The sequence below is a fragment of the Mus pahari genome, chromosome 12 (assembly GCF_900095145.1).
Source record: "Mus pahari chromosome 12, PAHARI_EIJ_v1.1, whole genome shotgun sequence".
Classification (NCBI taxonomy): Eukaryota; Metazoa; Chordata; class Mammalia; order Rodentia; family Muridae; genus Mus; species Mus pahari.
The window spans coordinates 31,446,378-31,468,926 of NC_034601.1; the positions used below are offsets into that span (position 1 = coordinate 31,446,378).

Genomic DNA, 22,549 nt, shown 5'->3' on the forward strand with positions numbered 1-22,549 from the left:
CTTCATCTCTTCTAATTCTTATATCAGGTCCTACAGGAAAGTGAAGTCATGGGTAGGAATGCTCACTGTCCCAGAGACCTTGGAAGAAATATGGACACACAGACCTGTCTAGCCCTCTTCAGTGAGATCTGCATTTAATCTAGAGTGACAGGTGACTCATGTGCACATTTAAGGTTGAGAATACCAACCTGATATAAGGATTCTAATGAAGATTTAAAGATTTAATATTCCTTAAAAATAAAAGGCTCCATGATATTTATTGAAATAATCCTATGGTTGACAACTATTTAGACTCAATTAATAATTGACTAAATTCTTTGGTCTCTGAATTTTAGCCTGTGACCCCATGTAGAATGTTCAGTGCCCTAAGCATGAAGGCTCCCATCTGTTCTACTCACATAAAATCTGATGGCGCCTAGTGTGGTGGCACATGCCTGTAATCCCAGCACTTGAGGAGTTGAGACAGGAGGAATGCATTGCGTTTGAGGCTATCCTGAGTTATCTGCACACTTGACCATCTAGCAAGACCAAGTCTCAAACAAACACACAAACACATAAGCAAATAACAAACCACACTAATGTGGTCCTCCAGGATGATTCCGTTTTATAAAGGACAGAATCATGATGTAAGAAATTAAAGTGACAGATTGCAAACCTACCTTCATAATTCTCCTTTGGAAAACAGGCACCATGATACATCTTTTTATGCAGATGTTAGTAAAGCAACATGTATTAACCTGCTAGAAACACTGAGTTCTATTTTGACCGTGCTGGTTTGGTGGGTGTAGCATCCTGGAATCAGTTCACGGATTCTTTACAACTTAGGAACCTCCATACATCAGCTTCAACTAGAGCGACTGGAAAATTCCATCAGTCATTAGAGCTCCTGGGATAAGACATGTGAGGCATAGAGACCATTCAACATGAATTCACCTTCAGCTACTGGGGAAACTGAGGCTGCAGCAAAGAGTGTGGCTTGGCCCATTTTACTCTTGGGGGTCTTAAAATTTCTCTGAAAGCCTTAATGTTTCACTTCCAGTTGTATAAAAGGCTTAACCAAACCTGTATAGTTCTGTTTTCTGTGTTTTTCCACACTCTTAATGCCATGCCAAATTATCAATCATATAATGAAAGTTTGTTTTGGGATCAATTGTTTTTTCTGAAATGCATTGACTCACCTTGTTAGCAATCTCCTGGATTTCTGGTGTGGCAGGTCTGGCCTCTGAAACACCCCCGGCACTCATCTTGATGAACTGCTTCTTTGCTGGGCAGGATGGCGAGAAGAAATGATCCTGCAAGCACTGAGACTCAGGGTTTTAAAGGTGTCTGTAAACTCCTCCTCTACTGTCTTATCTTCACAGTATCAGGGGAACTGGGGAAATAAGTGTGGCCTCAGGCAAGTCTTACAGCATCCCTGAGGGGAAATGCTGAGTGGAGTTGGGGGGAAATGAGTTGGGGGAAGTGAGCAAGCTTGTGTGCCCACACTCAGGTGTGGTGAGCATGGCTCCTCCCTGTAATCTCTGTGCCAATGTCATCATATTGTGCCATATGAGGAAGGACATGCATAACCTGAGTTTCTAAACATGTTAATGCTTGAAGAGTTCTTTAAAGAGAATACTTAATAATGCCAAGGCTGCTTGCTTGGGATCCACCCAACTTTATAAAGATAATAAAACTGTCTATGGTGGGTTTTTACTTGCAGTTTCTAATATGTTTGTTCCCAAACATGAAGAATAAAATCACAGACATCTTAATGGTTTCTACTGCTGTTGTTTCTCTCTATCTCTCCGTGTCTCTGTTTCTGTCCCTCTCTTTTCTTTTTCTGTGAGACATGATATCTCTGTGTAATACTGACTGCCTGTCTATAAACTTAACAGGCTGGCCTTGAACTCACCAATATCTGCCTGCTTCTGCTTCCCAAGTGCTAGGATTTAAGACATGCGCCATCATGTCCAGTGATTCCATATTTTTTTAAAGAAGGGATTTCATGTAGCTCAGGCTGTCTTGGAACTCACTGTGAACCCTGGACTTGTGACTCTTCTGCCTCCTCCTTTGGAGAACTGGGATTGTGGGCATGGCCTTGAATGTCTGATCCTTCTGCCTCTGTTTCCTAAGTAATGGATTTACAGTCAGTAGGTAGCTCATCAGGTAATATCCCAACCATGTAAGAGGTAAAGCTTCTCATTAGATGAACTGCTGGGTGTCAAGAGGGAAGTGCTGGGGATAACAGGGAACAGGGCACAGCAGAGGGACAGAGGCTTGCTCCTCACCCATCCCTGCCTACTGGGGTGATTCCTTTAGAGAAAAAGAGGGGTAGATATGTTCAGTTCTGAGTGACAGAGTCATAAGCATTTATTTTATTGTGTTCTCCTGTATTTGAAAGAATCCTAGAAATCAAGATAAATATGAAATACACATATCTAGAAACAGCCAAAATCCTTTTTACTAGGAGGCTGAGATTTTATACACACACACACACACACACACACACACACACACACACACATATATATACATACATATATATATATATTCCTGTTAAATCACCTTTCTTTAGATGTACAGAACCCAGAGTGTCTGGCAATCTTTATATAACATCAGAATATTAGGCTTCTTTTAATGCTGTGCTTCCACTGACTAAGTCTCTGTCAGTTTCATAGATTTCTGTGAGGTTTGACTTACGGAAAAGAAATATGGCCTTGTAAAAAGAAGGAAAGGGGACTTGAGTTGAGTGGTGCTGTTGGGCACTTTTCAGTGAGGTACAGAGGTTTGCATCTAAGGTCTTTCTAACCAAATCCTCTCAGCTTGACAGGATTAACAAACACGATGGTCAACCAGAGTTCTAATAACTGATTTCATTGAAGACAGAACTGTGCTATTATGTAGTGCATGCAGGCTTTCCTTGAACTCCTCTTGTAGTCCATCTTCATCTCGAACTTGTGAATCTGCCTCTCAAATTCTGGGATTATAAGCATGTGCCTCTGTGTCTAGTGCTAACACCTGCCAACTTTTAAATGGCTTGTTGTTGTAATTTTCCTTGCTCATGTTCAGACTCAGAAAATGATGTAGCTCAGTGGTGGAGCTCTTTGCCAAGCTTGCTCAAGGCACTAGGTCAATCCCTTGCATGACCAAGGTGGCTCATAGAACCCTTCCCTTGAAGACAGACATAAAACCTAGAAACCTTGTTCAAAACTTCCCCTGCCATTTCCTGTAGGTCTTGACCCTGAACAGGTTGTTTAGCCTGCCTTGCCTGGTAGTTGGTCATGCAATCTTCCTTCTAGGAGGGGTTTTGCCCACTGTCATATAGATGAATCTCTTCCCAGACAAACAAGAATCTGAACAGACCAGCATCGCTGGTAGACCATAAACTTCCCTGTCCAGAACCATTTGCAGTTAGCTGTCCATTTTGGGTAAAATAAAAACATTAAAAACGGACAGCTGCTCTTCTTGGGTATTTGGAACTCCATTTCCAAAGTGTCCTGTGTCATTTAAAATTTGATTACATAAACCTGTTCCACTTTTGTGTGTGTGTGTGTGCTGTCTTTTGTCATAGGAATGTGAACCTTAGAAAGAAGAGAATGAGTCTTACCCTGTTGCGTGCCCCTACATGATATTCATAGCAATGATTCATTTTGCACTCGCTCAAAGTTTGAAATATGCTTCTTTGACACACCTTCATTTAAAAAAAATCTTTTTTTTTTCCAGACAGTGCTTCACTGAGAATCTCTGGCTGGTGTGGAACTCACTATTGTAGATCTGGCTGGCCTTGAACTCAGAGCTCCCCATGCCTCTGCCTCTCATATGGTTAAAGGTGAGCACCGGAACACCTGGCTGATACATTCGAATGTCAACACCTATTTTTAATGTAGTTTGCCTTCCAGTAATGACAAGTGCTGGAAGAGGTGAGGCACGACTCTTCCAGAGAGTGGAAGAGAAAGGGGAGGTGCTGAGAATAGTGAATTTTTGAAGATGAAAATCAATGGGGAATGAGAAGCAGGGCTATGTCTCACTGTCTCCTGGGTGTGGCAAGGCCACTGCACACGAGAACTCACTGCAGATCTGGTCAGTGCTTACTGAAAAGGTCAACAACATAGGATGAGAATGCTTGGGAATATGGTGGGGGTGGTGAATATGTTCAACATTACTTTGAGAGAGAGAAGGAGGGAGAGGGAGACCACCGTGGGGTGAGAGGCAAGAGGTCAAATTTTGCCGTCACAAAACGTGTGACTTGGTTTTGATGCCATTGAAATCTGGGCCAGAAGTTGTGGCTTTGGTTTGGTTTGGTTGTGAGAGTCTCTTGAATATGGTCGTAGCTATAGTCTTGCATAGTAACTGACTTACTATTTGGATTGGTTTTAATATCCATTTAGAATTTAGAAAGTCTAGAAATCTAGAAAATTCTGGATGAGGCCAGCATCAATTGTAGCAAGACATGTCAGGCTCTTCTCCATCTGGACTCTGCACACTTGACACTGCAAGACGGAGAGCCTCCATCTTGGGTTCTTATCCATCATCTCAGCAGAAATGCTAGCAGAGGACTCTTTTCACCTCCCAGTGGTTCCTACCATAACATCCTCCTCCTCCTGGTTTTTCTTTTTCCTTTTCTTTTGAGACAGGGTTTCTCTTTGTAACTTTGGCTGTCCTGGAACTCACTCTGTAAACCAGTCTGGCCTCAAACTCACAGAGATCTGGCTGCATCTGCCTCCCAAGTGCTGGGATTAAAGCAGTGCACCACCACCACCATCAGGCAGTATCACCTTTCTTAAGACCACTGATGACAGGCTGTGTTTATTTTGGTCGCTTTTCTATTTATTGTCGCTTTTGGAATAACTGTTATCTTCTCAGATCCTCGAGTCTGGGGTAATACTTGGCAGACAATACTTGTCTGCTGAATGAGTAAGTCATTGTCTTGCCGTTCTCCATCAGACATATGGAGCTAGTACTTGGAGGAGCAACCCTGGCTGTACCTTTATCATTGCTGTCCTGTGCACAATGACCATGGCTATGGAAATGCTCAATAAATACCTGCTGATTACAGATGTGCACTCAAGCTCTTTATTGGGAATGGGCTCTAGGTCTACCCAACAGAACTCCCATCTGTTGGGAAGCAGGAACTGAGCTATCTCTCCCTCTGTTTGGGAAAGAAGTGATGGAGAGATGGTCTCTGCTCCCTGAGGCACTTCAGTTGGAGGCTCTGTCTGGCCTTATAAACTGAAGTTCCTCTTGAAAATTAGCTGAGGGTCTACTTCCCCTCTAGTTCTTTTAAAGCAAAGCTAATGATTTAGATGGGGCCCATCTTTTTACACATTTAGAAAGACAATGAGATCTAGAGAGACAGTCAATGTCTCGCTGAAGGCCACATGTAACCAATGGCAGAGCTGACAGAGTATGGGGTCAGCTGACCCTGTGAGTCCTCATCCCATACTGTCTTCTCTAGCCTGTTCAGAGGATAGTTTACAATGAATTGAGGAAAGTTCAGCTCTCTGTGTTCACTGTGAGGCCGCCTAATAAAACCAAGCCAATAAACTCTGAGTCGGTGAGCAAAGTTTGCTTCCATGTTTGTACTGAACCTGGCACTTCCCCCAGAAATGCTGGAGATAGCTCCAGCATTCCATCAAAACCACTGATGTTGCAGACATCTGTCTTGCACCAGGAACGGACACCAGGCAGTGAATGCGTCATGGCTTGCTTTGCCTTCCACACCAGGAAGGACCTCTCAGTTCAGAGAGGAAGATGAAGGCATGGAAAGTGTCTACCAACCCAGCGTGAGAAATGGCTCAGGGGAAAAAAACCTCGCCAGGAAGAGATGGCTGAGCTGAGCCTTGGAGGACAACAACTTAGTTTCCACTTCTAAATGCCATCCTGAAAAAAAAGTTTTTTTAAAAAATAAACAGCTGTTTTATTGAGCTGGAAATGACTTAGAAGAAAATGTTCATCTTGGTAACTTTGACATTTCGATATATTCTCGTATATACTGCAGTTTGCTAAAGGTGTCTACATTTGATGCTTTAAACATATCTGTTTATTATTACTGTGTATGGGAAAGGGGTGGTTGTGCAAATGAGGTCAGAGGACAACTCTGGGGAGCCGATACTTTACTTCCACTCTGAGATCCAAGATCAAACACTAATAGTCTGGTTTTCTTGCTCAGTGGACTGAGCCATCTCGCGGGTTCTCATGTACTTTTATTTTTATTTTCTACTAGATATTTTCTTTATTTACATTTCCTGGTTTCCCCTCCAAAACCCCCTATCTCCTCCCATCTCTCCCTGCTCACCAACACACCCACTCCTGCTTCCTGGCCCTGGATTTCCCCTACACTGGGGCATAGAGCCTTCACAGGACCAAGGACCTCTCCTTGCCTTTATGACTGACAAGGCCATCATCTGCTACATATGCAGCTGAAGCCATGAGTCCCTCCATGTATACTCTTTGGTTGATAGTTTAGTCCCTGGGAGCTCTGGGGGTACTTGTTGGTTCATATTGTTGTTCTTCCTATGGGACTGCAAACTCCTTCAGTTCCTTGGGTCCTTTCTCCAGCAACTCCATTGGGGACCCTGTGCTCAGTCCAATGATTGGCTGAGAGCATCCACCTCTGTATTTTTCAAACACTGGTAGAGACCCTCAGGAGACAACTATATCAGACTTCTGTCAGCGAGCACATTAGTGTCTGGATTTGATGACTATATATGGGATGGATCCCCAGGTGGAACAGTCTCTGGATGGTCTTTCCTTCAGTCTCTGCTCCACACTTTGTAACTCCTTCCATGGGTATTTTGTTCCCCCTTCTAAGAAAGACTGAAGTATCCCCACTTTGGTTTTCCTTCTTCTTGAGCTTCATGTGGTCTATGAATTGTATCTTGGGTATTCTGAGCTTCTGGGCTAATAACCATTTATCAGCAAGAACATACCATGTGTGTTCTTTTGTGATTGGGTTACCTCACTCAGAAGATCTCAGAAGATGGAAAGATTACCCATGCTCATGACTAATATAGTAAAAATGGCTATCTTACCGAAAGCAATCTACAGATTCAATGCAATCCCCATCAAAATTCCAACTCAACTCTTCATAGAGTTAGAAAAAGGAATTTGCAAATTTATCTGGGATAACGATAAACCTAGGATAGCGAAAACTATTCTCAACAATAAAAGAACTTCTGAGGGAATCACCATACGTGACCTTAAGCTGCACTACAGAGCAATTGTGATAAAAAGTGCATGGTATTGGTACAGTGACAGGCAGGTAGACCAATGGAATAGAATTGAAGACCCAGAAATGAACCCACACACCTATGGTCACTTGATCTTTGACAAAGGAGCTAAAACCATCCAGTGGAAAGAAGACAGCATTTTCAACAAATGGTGCTGGTTCTGGGATATGCAAAATAAATTCGAGACCATCCAGTACCTTCCCCCTTCGAAAGGACTTTCCAAACTGTACTAGGAGGCCAAGTGCAGAGCCAGATAAAGAAGCTGGCTGACTAAACAAATATAGGAAGATAGTTTTAACTGTCAAAATGACTAAGCTTACAGTTGCCAGAGCAAGATGAACAATTCCTCTGCCCTGCCTCACACTAAAAACCACAAAGACAGACAAAATGAGAGTCACCCTATACAAACCAACCAATGTCTAAAAAGGTTATTGGCTACACCGATTAAAATAGCCAAACTATTGTGGAGAAAGAGGAACGCTCCTCCAATGCTGGTGGGATTGCAAGCTTGTACAACCACTCTGGAAATCAGTCTGGCAGTTCCTCAGAAAATTGGACATAGTACTACCGGAGGACCCAGCAATACCTCTTCTGGGCATATACCCAGAAGATCTTCCAACTGGTAATAAGGACACATGCTCCACGACGTTCATAGCAGCCTTATTTATAATAGNCAGAAGCTGGAAAGAACCCAGATGTCCCTCAATAGAGGAATGGATACAGAAACTGTGGTACATTTACACAATGGAGTACTACTCAGCTATTAAAAACAATGACTTCATGAAACTCTTAGGCAAATGGATGGATATAGGAAATATCATCCTGAGTGAGGTAACCCTCATGTACTATTAAAGTCCCCTTCATGCGTCTCCACAGTCCCAGTCCCCAAGCAACCGGCAATCACTGTCATTCTGTCCATCTCCCACAAATGGACTCACATGTGTATCCTCCCATGAAGTGAGCCTTTTCTTACTTCATCTGTTTTGAGGTTCACTCATGTTGTTCCATGTAGCAATACCTCCTTTATCCCTGTAATATTTTATGGAATGAGTATGCCTCAGTTTGTTGACCTGCCAAAGCATTTGACAAAACCCAACACCCCTTCATGATAAAAGTCTTGGAAAGATCAGGAATTTAAGGCCCATGCCTAAACATAATAAAAGCAATCTACAGCAAACCAGTAGCCAATATCAAACTAAATGGAGAGAAACTCGAAGCAATCCCACTAAAATTAGGGACTAGGCAAGGCTGCCTACTCTCTCCCTACCTATTCAAGACTTTGACTATTTCTTAAAGGCCCACTTATAAAAATGTTTTGTCAGATTCTCACTCCACTACCTCCTATGGTGTGATTTTGAATGTCCCCCAAAGGCTACTTGTTAAAGGCTTGGTTCAGATTGTGGCACTATTGGGAGTGGTGGAAACATACGTGTTGGGACCAAGTGAGAGGAAGTTGGGTGTGAAGAGCCGTGGTCTTCCTGGCTTCCACAAACTAAGTACTCCTGCTTTGATCCTCTGCACAGCCACTGACCCAAAGTAACAGGATTAAGTGATTATGTGCTGAACTAAACTGCTCCTCCCTTTAACTTGATTATCTCAGGTACTTTGTCACAGTGAAAGATGGAAAGCTGAGTACCAGAGCGTGTGACCAATATGTCCCTTCTGGTCACAGCTTCCTTTCTTACTCTTGTAATGGGGATTTCTAATCCTAAAGATGTTCATTTCTGTCCCTTCATGGTTACTGTCTATGTCGTGTTTTAAAGGTATTTCCCTTCCATAAGATTCAGGAACATACCTTCCTACGGTTTCCTATACTTGCTTTCTGGACTTTACATTAAATGTATAGCTCAACTGAATTTATTTTCATGTGTGTATGGTGTGATGCAGAGAGGCGTGTAGAATTTTTCTTTAGTCTTTTTTTAAGGACAGCTGATGCTCCAGCGTTGCTTACTGAAAAGGAAGGACCCACAGAAACGAACCCTTTCTTTGACATTGCGTATCATCTACGCCTTCCTCAAGAACAGATTGGTGGGTCTACGACATGGGCGGTACTCTCCTCCCTATTCACCTTCCAGGACCTGAGGACCCCCAGAAGAGAAAAAGAAAACAACTTTCCAGAAAGTCTCTAGATCCGGAGTGATCCGGAGTGATCCGGAGGAAGGCTGGTGGAAGGAGATCTACCCCACCGCTCCACTGGGCTCCAGACAAAGGCATAAATGCCAGACTTCTCACCAGGGTAGATTTGGGGGCTGATAGGACAACGTTGTGAGGTCTCTGTTCCCCCCACTTCCCTAAGGCGTTTGTGCTCACCTGCTTTCCCATCCCAGCTGCTAAACTGCGGTGGAGGGGAAAATCCACCACACACCCTCAACATCAGATACAGGAGGTGTGTGAGTGTGTGAGGGGGGGTCCTATGGGATTTGTGTGGCTTGGCTGGAGTAAGTGCTGAGGGATGCAGAAATGTGGCGGCAAGGCTCGCTGTGTGATTGATGACAGCCCTGGGCATTCGTGACTCTCTGGCACTTAAGCAATCATCTCTTCTTTTCGCACGCAGAGGCAGTATTTTCTTGATTTAAAAACTTGTTAAACCGCAAGCATCACTCTTCCTACGTGCCTTCAGGCATACACCCCTACCCATTCCCAAAGCCCGAGGTTGACAAAGATGATGACTTGCTGTAGAGAAGCAGATTTATAATATGGAGAAAACAGGGCTGGGTTAATTAATTCTGCAGAAGAGTTGTAAACCTAAAAGATGTATCTAATTATTACTCATATTTATATTAAAATGTCTCTAGACTATGCTCAGTCTAGAGACTGATATTTGCAGAAGACAGCCCCCCTCCCATATGAAGTCCAAATGGAATTTATAGCTCCATAACCAGGATCGTGGCGTTCTGATCACTTGCAATTTCCTTGAAAAAAAATTTTTTTCCTGACTTTTTTGGCCACCAAAAATTTCTGAATGGCAAGAAAAAAATTTGTATTGTAAGAAGTAACAAAGATTCTAGGCAAGACGAGGCATGATCTTCTATAGAGGGCTCTGGCTTTTTCTTGAAACTCATCATTTGTAACAGGCGAGAGGTGAGAGGTGAGAGGTGAGGCTCGAAGGAACTCCATAGAAGGCTGAGTTAACAAAGCCAAAGCATGGGCTGGAGAGATGGCTCAGCAGTTACGAGCACTGACCGCTCTTCTCTCTAGAGGAGAGAATTCCTGAGTTCAATTCCCGGCAACCACATGGTGGCTCCCAACCATCTGTAATGGGATCTGATGCCCTCTTCTGGTGTGTCTGAGACAGCCACAGTGTACTTAGATATAATAAAATTAAGAATTCTTAAATAAACAAAACAAACAAAAAACCAAAGAGGTTCAGAGTTCGTCAAGGGTTAGCACCAAGGCAAGAAGGGACTAGAGTGTGCTGGCTCTGAACTGGCTACCACAGCTGAAGTGCTCGTAGATGATGCCGTCAAAGCCAACAAGGCTGTGATTCTGTCTGCAGGTGCACCATTTGCATTACAGTATCAAACATTTTGTTTCTGAAATACATATTTTTACATGTACTTGTTGTGTGTGTGCATGCATACATGTGCCATTTTGTGTGTGTGTGTGTGTGTGTGTGTGTGTGTGTGTGTGTAGGTCAGAGGATAATTCATGGGTGTAGGTTCTTTCTTTCCACTATGTGGGTTCAGGGATTGAACTTGGGTCCTCTGGCTTGGTGGCAGGTGAGTCATCTCATCATCTCTAACCTTTTCAATCTTCAAATTTTCAGCCACCCATAGGTCTTCTTGATTCAGAGTGTAAAAGTGGTAAAACTCAAACTGGAGTCACTTTGGTTAAACCCTAAACAGATAAATACACAATGGAAGCTGGGAGGCACTGGATGAAGGAATCCAAGTCTACAATACCATGCTAGAACTGTAACCTTGTACAGTGGCTACCACAAGGCTTCCTTCTATAAGGACAATCTGTTAACTGCCCTTCTGACCCTCGGACTGTGTGCTGGCTGGTCTTATGTCAACCTGACACGAAAATTGTGAGGCATTCTCTTACTTGGTGATTGATGGGGTAGGGTCATTGTGGGTAGGGTCATCCTTGGGCTGATGGTCCTGGGTTCTATAAGAAAGCAGGCTGAATGAGCTAGGAGAAGCAAGCCAGTAAGCAGCATCCCTTCATGGCCTCTGCATCAGCTCCTGCCTCCAGGGTCCTGCCCTGTGTGAGTTCCTGTCCTGACTTCCTTCAGTGATGGACAGTGCTGTGGAAGTGTAAGATGAGTAAACCCTTTCCTCCTCAGCTTGCTTTTTTTGTCCACTTTGCTTCATTGCAACAATAGAAACCCTAAGTGAGACAGACTGATTACCACTCATGTCATTGATTCTCACAACCAAGAATTAACATCTCAAAATAACTTACGAAACCCTGTCTACTTTGTCTTTTAAAAAAACTCCCTCTTGCCGCCACCTTGAGTGTTTGGGGTTTACTCTAAAGCCTGGGATGCCCATTGCTCTACTCCACCCTTAGCTAGCTTTGGATAATCTCCCTGTTTGTAATTTAGGTTGGTGTGAGTGCAATAGAAATGAGTTTCTTTCTCCTTTTCCATAGGACAATAAAGTCAGTATTTCCAATAATTCCCACTGATTGCTGAGGGCATCCCAAATAATTCACATAAGCATCTATGAGCCAGGGATCATTTAGACATTGGCTCAGCAGCCTGACCGATGAGTTGAGTTGTGTTTTTGCCATTAGATGAGGAAAGGAAGTGAGCTAATCCATAATGGATATTCATCAAGTGCCCTGACATACTGAAGTCGGCTTAGCCAATTTTTATGACTAATTGGAAATGCCAGGGTGGAGTGGAGTTATGCAACCAACGTTGCTGGATCTATCACTGGAAGAAGATTGTAAATCTTCCAGACGTAGGCACTTCCCAAAATAACTATGTCGGTTTATACCTTAGGAAAAATGGGCCTAAAGATTTACACATGAGTATAGAGAAAACATTCTCAAAAGGCTTCTTATTTTTTTTAAAGTATTTTATTTTGTATATGTTGTGTGCATGTGTGCCACCAAGTGCATGTGGAGGTCACAGGACAACTGCAAAAGTCAGTTCTCTCCTTCAGTGTGGTTCCCAGGGATCAAATTCAGCTCATCAGGCTTTGAGGCAAATACCTGATACCCACTAAGCCATCTCAGCAGCCCAAAGGCTTCTTGATAAATGTTAATTTATGAGTTTGGCTTTCATATGGATCCATATGTTCCTGGGTGGGGACCACCTGCATCAGAGTAAACTGAGATGCTGGTGCAAGGCGGACTCCTGAGCTGCTATGTTACTGTATTCAGAGTGTGTATTTCAAACATGTGACCTTGTGATTCTTAGGAGCATCACCCTGTGAAACGCAGCAACTCACAGCTTGGTAGCCTAAGCCTATGGTGATAGGTGTGTATGTGGGGTGAAAATGTACAAACCAGGAATTTATTACTAGAGAGACACAATTCCTAAAAAGAGAAAACACAGGAGGCCCACGTAATGAGCCAAAGCAGATGTTGGCAGTGTGTGCCAGTCATACCAGGAGGTCATAGGTCAGTTCTGGGTTCATGTAATGGGCTAGTCCTTCCTGTGATTGTCCTAGCCCAGTGCTGTGGGATCAGCTCCAACTGAGGATTCCGTGCCTACACAGGTAGAAGTCTGGCATCAACAGGGTGTAAAGGATTAGACGTAAGGATTGCCACATTGTCATCCTGAAGCCAATCTGTTTCCATACGTGTATGCAATGGGATGTGTCAATTAAAAAATAAAATAAGATAAAATAAAATAAAATAAAGAGCCAATCTACTTCATATATCTCCACAACCCATGGCCTGTTGTTACCTTCTGGGTCATTTCTAATCACTTTTTGGGCTAAGATCAAATGTAGTATCTGTGTCATTTCCATATTAACCTTGAACGGTCCTTTTCCCTTGCACTCACCCAGGCAGTGGGAAGAAAGAAAGGCAGAGTTAAATATCTAAACTTCTCTCTCCTTGGACCCATACTGCACCCTTACAGAGAGTGGGCGATCATAGCCTTGCCCTGCCATCTTAGCCTTGCCCTGTAACAGTGGATGAAAGCTTGCACAACTCGAAGCTGTGGAAAGCCTAGAAACCTCCAACTTCAAAGCTGTTGCACAGATACCCCGGGGCAGTGTTGTCAGGCATGGCTCAAACTCATCCTGGTTTCACAAGGTCTTTCCACTTCACCGGTCTCCACTTTCTTCATCAAAGCATTTGCCACTCCCTAGTCATCCTTACTCACACCTCTTGGCTGTATCCCATCTATCTAACTTCCCCTAAAGCCCACACTTTCCCATAAACTTAAAAGCATATTTCTCTATGTGATGGGTGCCTCTGCTGCCCATCAAATCTATTTCAAATTCTGAGAGTACAGTTCAAGTACTCAAGGGTCATTTTGAACCAGCGGTCCCTCAGAAATCCTTCCCAGCTCATGTGGTACCTCACCTCTTCCTTGGTTCCACCTTTGCCCCCAACACCTCACCCCCACCACAGCATCTCCCTTCCTCCGCCCCCTGCCCAAGGATAGCATCCTTCATCTTCCATCAATTTACATCCCATTCTGCTTTCTTTCAAATCCAACATTTTCCATACATTTCCTAGATCTGGGCTTACAACATGCATGCTCTATTACCTCATTCATCCCCTATAATTTTCTGTCTATTACACATATCTCCTCTCTAGGAACTGACTGTAATCTCTTCCATGCAGATTTTTGTCTGGACTGTGACTCCAGCCAAGCTCTTAGAATATCAACATCACAGTTGCTTAGCAAACATGTGAGCGAGTTCACAGATCAATCACTATCTTATGGGAGAAGTTGGCCCATGTGAATATTTGGAGTTCTCGAAGGCTACTGGATAAACATGTTTTAGTCAAGTTTTCCCTTTAGCAGTTGAGAAAAACTAGAATCAGAGTTCATGAAACTTGTTAGTTAGAGATGCAGCTGCCAATTAATTCATTAACTAGTTAGTGTCCGAGACAGAATCTTGTTATGTAGCTATAGCTGGCTTGATACTCACTATATAGCCCAAGATGAACTTGAACTTGAAACAATGCTCCTACCTCAGTGTCAAATGCTGAGATTATAGTCATGTGTCATCTGTTCTTGTAAGTGGGGGTTTGGTAGTCTGTGTGGTGTGTGAGTGTGTGTGTGTGTGTGTGTGTGTGTGTGTGTGTCCCTGCAGGTATCCAGTCAGGGAAATGAACCTTGCAAAGAGATAAAAATGAGAACCCAGTGCAGACTGACTTGGTCAACCTGGGTCAGACTTCAGGGACTGTAATGCCAGGCAGCTCACTGTCAGCATGTTTAAAACACAGTACGATGTGGGAAAAGGTTCCCAGGCAACAACTGGTCCAATCTGTCCAATTCCAGGTGCACAATACAGCTTAAGGTGTGACCTTAAACTGTATTAAGGTGTGACAGAAACTCCTTTACAGAGTACATGTGACCAGGAGGGTGGGCTCTATAGCTACAAGGCCAAGAACCTAGTGTGGTCTCTGACCCACAGCATAGAGGTCAACAGGCTATAAAATACGTATGATCTCCCCTAAGGAGGAAACCTGGGAAGAAGAGAGTCTGGGACAATCATTCTGAGGGATTTGGGTGAGGTCTGCTGCCACAGACAGCTTAAGACCACCAGGTCTTAAGCAAAATTCACTCCCAGCTTTCTGGGTAGGAAAAAAACAAAAAATAAAAAACAGAAACTTTTATCTCCTTCACTGAGGAGAGGCCCTATGTATTTAACATTTATGGTTCCCTGGGGCTCTGTGGGTGCAAGGACATTTGTCTTCAACATCTGTGTACAAGGTTTCACTTAAGCCAAGGGTTTGGTAATTTGGTTCAAGTTGATACCTTCACAGGGTTATTGGGATCAAAATAGTTTTTAATCATGGAGCCTAAGTTCTTGAGATTTTAAAAAAAATAAGTATACTTAATTATTTTTCAGTAAAAACATATGAGAGGGGGTAAGGAGGCTTACGTTGGATGGGTTTAAGTTTATTTCTATTCTCAAAGGGAAGGCTTGCTGGAGGGTGGCTAACAAGCACTGTAGTCAATGCCATGAGTTCTAAACAGGAATGACTGCGTTCATGGCTCTGTACAGCTTTGCAACCCTGAGGAAGCATCTTTAGCTTTCGATCATACATGTCTACATCTGTAAAATAGAGATAATGATAACTACCTTACAGGGGGTAAGAATTACATGGAAATTTTATGTAGAATAGTGACCTTGGTGTATACCAATCATACGGTCACCATTACATACGTGGAAGGTAGCATGTTTTTGTGTCCAGACACGGCTTTGTCTTAATATTGACAGACTCTCATGTAGCCCAGGTTGGCATCAGACTTGGTATGTCGCTGAGACTGGCATCGAACTCTTGATCCTCTCAGCATTTACCTCTCGTGTTAGGGTCACATCTGCACCACCATGCCTGGCTCTCTTCAGGACATCTTCAAATAGCAGCAGTCATTCTTGCATCCTGCGCGCTCGTTGCCTCTTGAAAGGCCTGGGGCACAAGGCTAGAAGAGGAAGGCAAAGCAGGGCAGGAGGCCTGGGTACCTTTTGAAGTCTTGAATTAATTGTTTTTAACTATTTGAAGCGTGTGATATAAGATGTAGCCAGAGCAGGCGGAGCCCCTAGCTTTTTTCTTCCTTCCTTCCCCAACTGTAAGATGTGGTCCTTAGTGATGGTGCTAAGTGCTCGCTCTGTGGCAAGGCCTGCTTTGCTTCTGTGTGTCTGGTCCTTCTCCTTGCATACTCCACGCCTTGGTCCTTGGCGGGCACGTGCTGTTCTGCACCCTCTGTTCCTTTCCAGTTACACCACTCTGCCCTCTCTCCCCTGAAGGGCGGTGTTACCCCGATCCCCCTCTACCTTTCTCCTCAGCCTCTCTCTCTTCTGTGCATTCTTCATGCAACAGCCAATTTCCTTCTGGGGACTGGCAAGAGACTACTGTTGGTAGAGCATTTGCCTAGTGTGAGTGAAGCCCAGGGTTTGGTCTCCAGCACTGTAGTAAATAAATAAGAGAAAGCAAATCTTGTCACATTGTTTTCTAAACTAACAGCCTTCCATAGGCTTCCACAACTCTTTTAAGATGAAATTCTCACTTTTTAAAAATTTCTATTTCTATTTTTATTTTTGTAACAAGGTCTCACTCTAGCTCAGGGACTTACCGAACCACTAAGCAATCTAGGCTGGACTCATAGTCAAGACACTTCTCCTGGCAAACTGTGACCTCCCCAGTACCCAAAGGATAAAAATCACTCACACATAAAAACATCATGGAGCTAGTTTAAGGACACTAAATAAACACTGGCTAAACCTAAACTCCACACATCTCTAAACTACCCAGTGAGAGACACTCTTCCCTGGGTGCTGATAGACAGCTGCTAATAATTAGAGTTTTATTGAGGATTCATATAAAGTCAGTTATGATTTTATGCTAAACTAACCCGGCTGCCAGAGCCGATTTCCCTATGAGGTTATTCCGTTTCTGAGTCTATACCGCTTCAGAAATTCACTGAAACCCTCAAAGAGCCTAATATCACCCCAGTTCTGGACACACTCCAGAAATGCTTTGATCTCAAGTAAGACAGGGCTGTCAGCAGGCTTCTCCACCATCAAGGTTCCCTATGTCTCCTGGGAAGTGGTGTTGAGTTTTGTGGGCTCCATTGAAGCCCCTAGTGATGGTGTGACCCAGGGTGTGCCAGTTCACAGTCACTCGGGAGACTGGCTGCTGGGGTATAGCACCAGTCAAGCTAAGAGCAGATGGCTGCATTGGTGGCTGACCTGCTGGTGCTGGTCTGAGAAACAGAGAGAGACAGAGAGAAACAGAGAGAAAGATGCCTGGTGAAGATCACACTTTAACCCCAGGGCTAGTGGAAAAATGCTGACATATGCAGATAATTAATCAACTGCCAAAGGCCAGATTCATCAGTGACAGGAGAGTTCTCATAGCTCATCGTTTTCTGGTTATGTTGGGAATCAATCGCCGTGCTCCCTCTGGGCATGGCGACACCACTTTATCTTATCCGCAAGCCTGAGCAAGGCAGGGCATCTGTTGACTTTCCAGGGAGGTCCGGGTGGAGGTGTGGGGTGGAGCCAGGCAGGATAAAATCTGTAGGCAGTCATACCAGGCAATTGATGACTCAGACTCTCAGGAAGCCGGCCTGCATGGCAAATCCAGAGCCAGGCATGGTGGCACGTTCTGTTAATGCCCGTGCTTGAATTTGAGGCCAGCCTGGGGCGTATAGTGAGATCATCCTGAACTGTGTAGTAAGAGCCTGTCTTAAAACTAAACAACACAAACCAAAAGCAAAACAAAGAAACAGCAACAACAACAACAACAGACCCAAACATCAAGCCACCGACCCATCAGTCAAACACAGATCACGAATCAGTCTGTTGTTTTGTGGGAGAAGAGAAAACAGTAGTGTCCTTTGGGTCTGAGATGAGTGTGTCAGTGACTTACAGCTTATGTCAATTTTCCACAGGACAGTCAGGAAATTGAACTTTGATGAACAAGGATGTCCAGCCACAGTCTGAGAGGGTCTCTAGTGTGGTTGCTGTTCCTAATGATGGTTATGTGGATCCTTGGTCTGTTCCTTAAAAACCTCTTGATTAAATTGCAGTACACAAATCAAAACCTCAGTAAGTTCTTTCAACTGGTTAGTTATTTATTTGCTTAGTTATTTTTGAAGATTTCTTCATTTATATTTTATATGCATGAGTGTTTTGCCTGCATGTCTGTAAGTACGTCACATGTGTAATGCCTGTGGAGGCCACAGGAGGGCGTCAGATTCCTTGGAATTGGAGTTACAGACCGTTATGAGCCTCCAGGTGGGTATGGGAACTGAACCCTGGGTCTTCTGCCGACACACCTCTCCAGCCCCCATTTGTTTGTTTTGAGACAGAGCCATGGCTGTGTAGCACAGGCTACTCTGAACTTGCTTCATAGCCTGGGCTCAAACTCGTGTGTCTCCTCTTTCAGCTTCCCAAGGGCTGGGATTGTAGGCCTGAGTCACCTTGACCAACTATGTTTAGCCTTGTATTTATTTTTAAGTTTATACTTATTTCTCTATGTGTATTTGTGTGTATGTGTAAGCAAGTGTGCACACACTAACTCACCATGGCATCCGTGGGGAGGGCAGAGGACACCTTGAACGGTTCGGTTCTCCCTTTCCACCATGTGAGTTCAGGTCACTGAGGTCATCAGGCTTGACTGTGCCTTTCTCCGCTGAGTCATGTCGGCTATTTAAATAACAGTACTTCTGGGTCAGAGCCATGGCTTAGCAGGTGAAAGAGCTTGCCCTGCTCCACACATGTGTCACGACACAGGAATGCCCCCCACCCCCCGCGGTAAATACAATAAAATATGAAATAGCAATTGTTTAGGAGCTAGTACTATGGCCCAGTTGGCAGAGTGCTTGTGTGGCATGCAGAAAGCCGTAGGTCTCATCTCCAGCCCAGCACAAAACCAAGTGTGGTAGACCTGTGATTCCACTGCCTGGGAGACGGTCGGAAGGACCAAAAGCTCACGATTACTACGGAGGAAATTCAAGGTCAGCCTGGGCTACATGGAATGTCTTGAAACCCAAACAACAGCAACAATAACAACTCTCCCCAGTGACTTTATTTCTCAGACTATAAAGATATCATGAACATTGCAGAGATATTTATTTTTATAAAATGAAGAAACATGCCTTCTAAATTCTGATGGGAGATTTCCAGCCCTTTTTTTTTTTTTTTTTAATGCATCTAAATACTACTGACCCTTCCTGTCTTCAGGTTCTGCATATGTAGATTCAATAAACTTTATATTAAAAAAAAAAAAAAGATTAGGGGAATGGAGCTGGAGAGAGGGCTCAGTGGTTAAGAGCACTAGCTGCTCTTGCGGAGGACCTGGGTTTGGATGCCAGGGTATCATACAAAAACCTGTCATGACAAATTGAGGAGATTCCACACCCTCTTCTGGCCTCTTCTGGGTATTGCATGAATTTGGTACATGGACACACACATAAATAAAAATAAATTTAAATATTTGGAAAAGCAGCTCCGTACTGAGCAGGCTGAGACTTTTTAAAAATTACGTTTCTGTAAATATTATAAGAATGGTTTACGTAACCTTTATACTGTATTAGATATTAACATAAGCTGGACATAATTAAGTGTCTATGGGAGGGTGTGTGTAAAACATGAATACTAGGTCATTTCATATAAATGTCTTGAGCAGCTAAAGATTGTGGAATACTCCAAAGTCTTGGGGTCAATCCCCTCTAAACACCGAGGGACTGGTGTCTAGCATAAAATTACGATTGTGTGGTTCCTATTGTTTTTCTTGTTTTGATTACGAGTGTTCTTAGCATATTTCTTTCACAACTTGACATTTTTATCCTTTGACTTTTCCGTGGCCTTTTCTCTTTTCACACTTGTGGTCAGCTTGTCCTCATGGTTGGAGGAGAGGGATTTATGTGTCAGACAGCAGTTAGATGTTCTGGTTTCTGCGTAAGAGATTCCGCTTAAGAAAGAGACTCTGATTCCACTTAAGAGTCTAGAGGGCTAGGGAGCTGGCTCCGTGGTTAAGAGTACTGACTGCTTTTCCAGAGGACACAGGTTTAATTCCCAGCATCCACATGGCAGCTCACAACTGTCTGTAACTTCAGGACAAAACATCTGTACAAAGACATACATGCGGATAAACCACCAGTGCACCTTGAAAAGGAGAGAGATTAAATCTAGACTAGAGAGGAAGCTGCATTCAAGAGGTCTGCTGGAAATGACAATGGAATTTGAAAATATTTCCCTCACCTTAGGGGAAGGAAATGGCCAAATGTACAAAAATCTCTGAGGGCTGGCAGGAACAAAGGTCCTAGCTAAAACCAGAGAATCTGGGTCAGCTAGCCCAGGGGAGAGGCATTGTGGCCAGAAGCTTCAAGGCCCCATCTCATTAGGGGCATTCAGTGCTCACAACCCCAGGACTCCTCTTTCCTAACAAGGGCCCCTTAACAGTGAAAGATGCTCGGTGGAGATGGGACATTTACAGTCCCTCTGTCCTCTTAGGAACTGTACCATGTCTCTGGTCACTGCTAGCTTCCACCTGCCTATAAGGTAGACATTTCTCACACTCTCATGGGAAGTAAGCTCCCACCATCTTGTTATTGTGTCTGTTCTAACCATGTATACTGCGTGACAGCTCAGCTTTCTATTGAAAGGTGGCGATCTTGTGGTCTCTGGCAAACAGGAGTGAAGAGCAAGATATGGATCATGATCTTTTTCTTAGTTTGCATATTGATCATATAGAATGGGTAGTTCTCAACCTTCCTAATGTCGCAATCCTTTAATACAGTCCTCATGTTGTGGTGACCCCCCCCCAGTCATAAAATTATTTTTGTTGCTACTTTATAACTGTATTTTTGTTACTGTTACAAATCATAATAGATTACAGTCCATATCTGATATGAAGATGGCCTCAGATGGCCCTGTGAAAGGGCCACTCAACCCCCAGAGCTATTTATTGCAAACCACAGGCTGAGAACCACTGATGTAGAAAAACAGACTTGAGGGGAAGTCAGCCAGAGATCTTACCTGGAACTTATTGTTCTGAGAAGTCTGTTAATTAGTTATTCTCATCTACAGAGTTCCTAGAAAGTATATATTCTTCAACAGTACAAAGAAGGGTTTTACCACTGGAAATTTTCAATCCTAAACACCTACAAAATGTTCAGATTCTCAGATGTCCTGGGGGAAATTAAGGAAACCTTCTAAGAATAATAGCAGCTATGTATGGGATGTGCTGTCTTTTTAATGCTTATTGGATAGGCACTTAAAAATGAGATGGAAAATAAGGTGCAAGATGCAGTAAAGGGAGTCCAATCCCCATGTTCCTAAACAGTGAAAACTATAGCAATTAAGGCACAGACACAGCCGGATAGAGCAGAGGTTAGAGAACTGCCAGCCCTGGGGCGTAACTTCTGCATCACACACTAAATCTAGTTCAGGTCTTTATTTTTTAATACCCCTTGAGCTAAGAAGAGGCTTTGTATTTTTAATTTAATTTTTTTGAGACTTTTTAATTTAATTTTTTTTTTTTTGAGACAGGGTTTCTCTGTGTAACCCTGGCTGCCCTAGAACTCACTCTGTAGACCAGGCTAGTCTCAGTCTCATAGACTAACCTACTTTCATCTCCTGCGTGCTGGGATTAAAGGCATGTGCCTCCAATGGCTAAGACTATTTTTAATAACGTGTGTGTGTGTGTGTGTGTGTGTGTGTGTGTGTGTGTGTGTGTGTAGGTGAGTGCAGTGCATGTGGAGTCCAGAAGAGGGCGTTTGGATTCCTGGGAGATAGAGTCAGGCAGTTGTGAGCTGCTTGGTAGGGTTCTGGCAATGGTCCTCTGTAAGAGTTTTAGACATGTAACCACAAAACAGTTTCTCCAGGCCCCAGTTTTGGCATTTTTTAAGTGGCAGGGGAGAAGTCCAACGAAGAATGGTATTTTATGAAACATGAAAATGATGTAAACTTTCAGTTTCAGTGTCCATAATTGAAGTTTCATGGAAGCAGCCACGAAGTTTGCTTATGTATTGACAGTCGCTGCCTTTGTACTCCTCAGCCAAGTTGGGCAGTTGGAACAGTGTATGACACATAAAGCTTAATGTATTTGTTATCTGGTTCTTTCTAGAAAAACAAATTGCTTATCTCCACATAGCTCAAAGTTCAGACAATAAAATCCCTCAGGGTACAACTATGCTCTGATGTCACAATAGGAATTAAATCAGTTCTTCCTTTTGGAGTAGTTTAGACCAAGAGCAAGCCTAAATTTAAACTATCCATTTCTTTCCCTCTGTCTTCTGTCTGTCTACCATCTGTGGCCATCTGTTGTGTATGTCTGATGTCTGTCTGCCCTTAGCAAAGGGCTTTTTGTTCTGTGTTTCATGAGCAGCACAGAAGATGGGGTATGGGAAAGAAATGAGGAATTTCCTACAGAAAAATGTTAACAGACTTTTATAAGAGAGGAAGTTACTGACCCCAAGAGACCCAGAATGGTACTCCAAATCACAGACAGATGCGATCCCCTTGTATTTGCATGTTGCTTCCAAGATTATGGTGGATATTTGTTTTCTTTAAGATTGTTTTTGACCACCCCATTAAAAAATGGGGTACAGAGCTAAATAAAGAATTCTCAACTGAGGAATATTGAATAGCTGAGAAACACCTGAAAAAATGTTCAACATCCTTAGCCATCAGGGAAATGCAAATCAAAACAACCCTGAGATTCCATCTCACACCAGTCAGAATGGC

The 22,549-nt window shown here is 43.3% G+C and overlaps 1 protein-coding gene across 1 annotated transcript in view; it reads right to left on the reverse strand.

Annotated features, from left to right (window-relative positions):
• Positions 1–1,244, reverse strand: part of Csta (cystatin A) — a 331,127-nt gene extending 329,883 nt beyond the window's left edge. The window contains exon 1 of the mRNA XM_021209633.1: positions 1,179–1,244. Coding sequence (XP_021065292.1) covers positions 1,179–1,244 — 66 coding nt within the window. The remainder of the gene's footprint in view (positions 1–1,178) is intronic.
• Between the last annotated feature and the right edge of the window lie 21,305 nt (positions 1,245–22,549).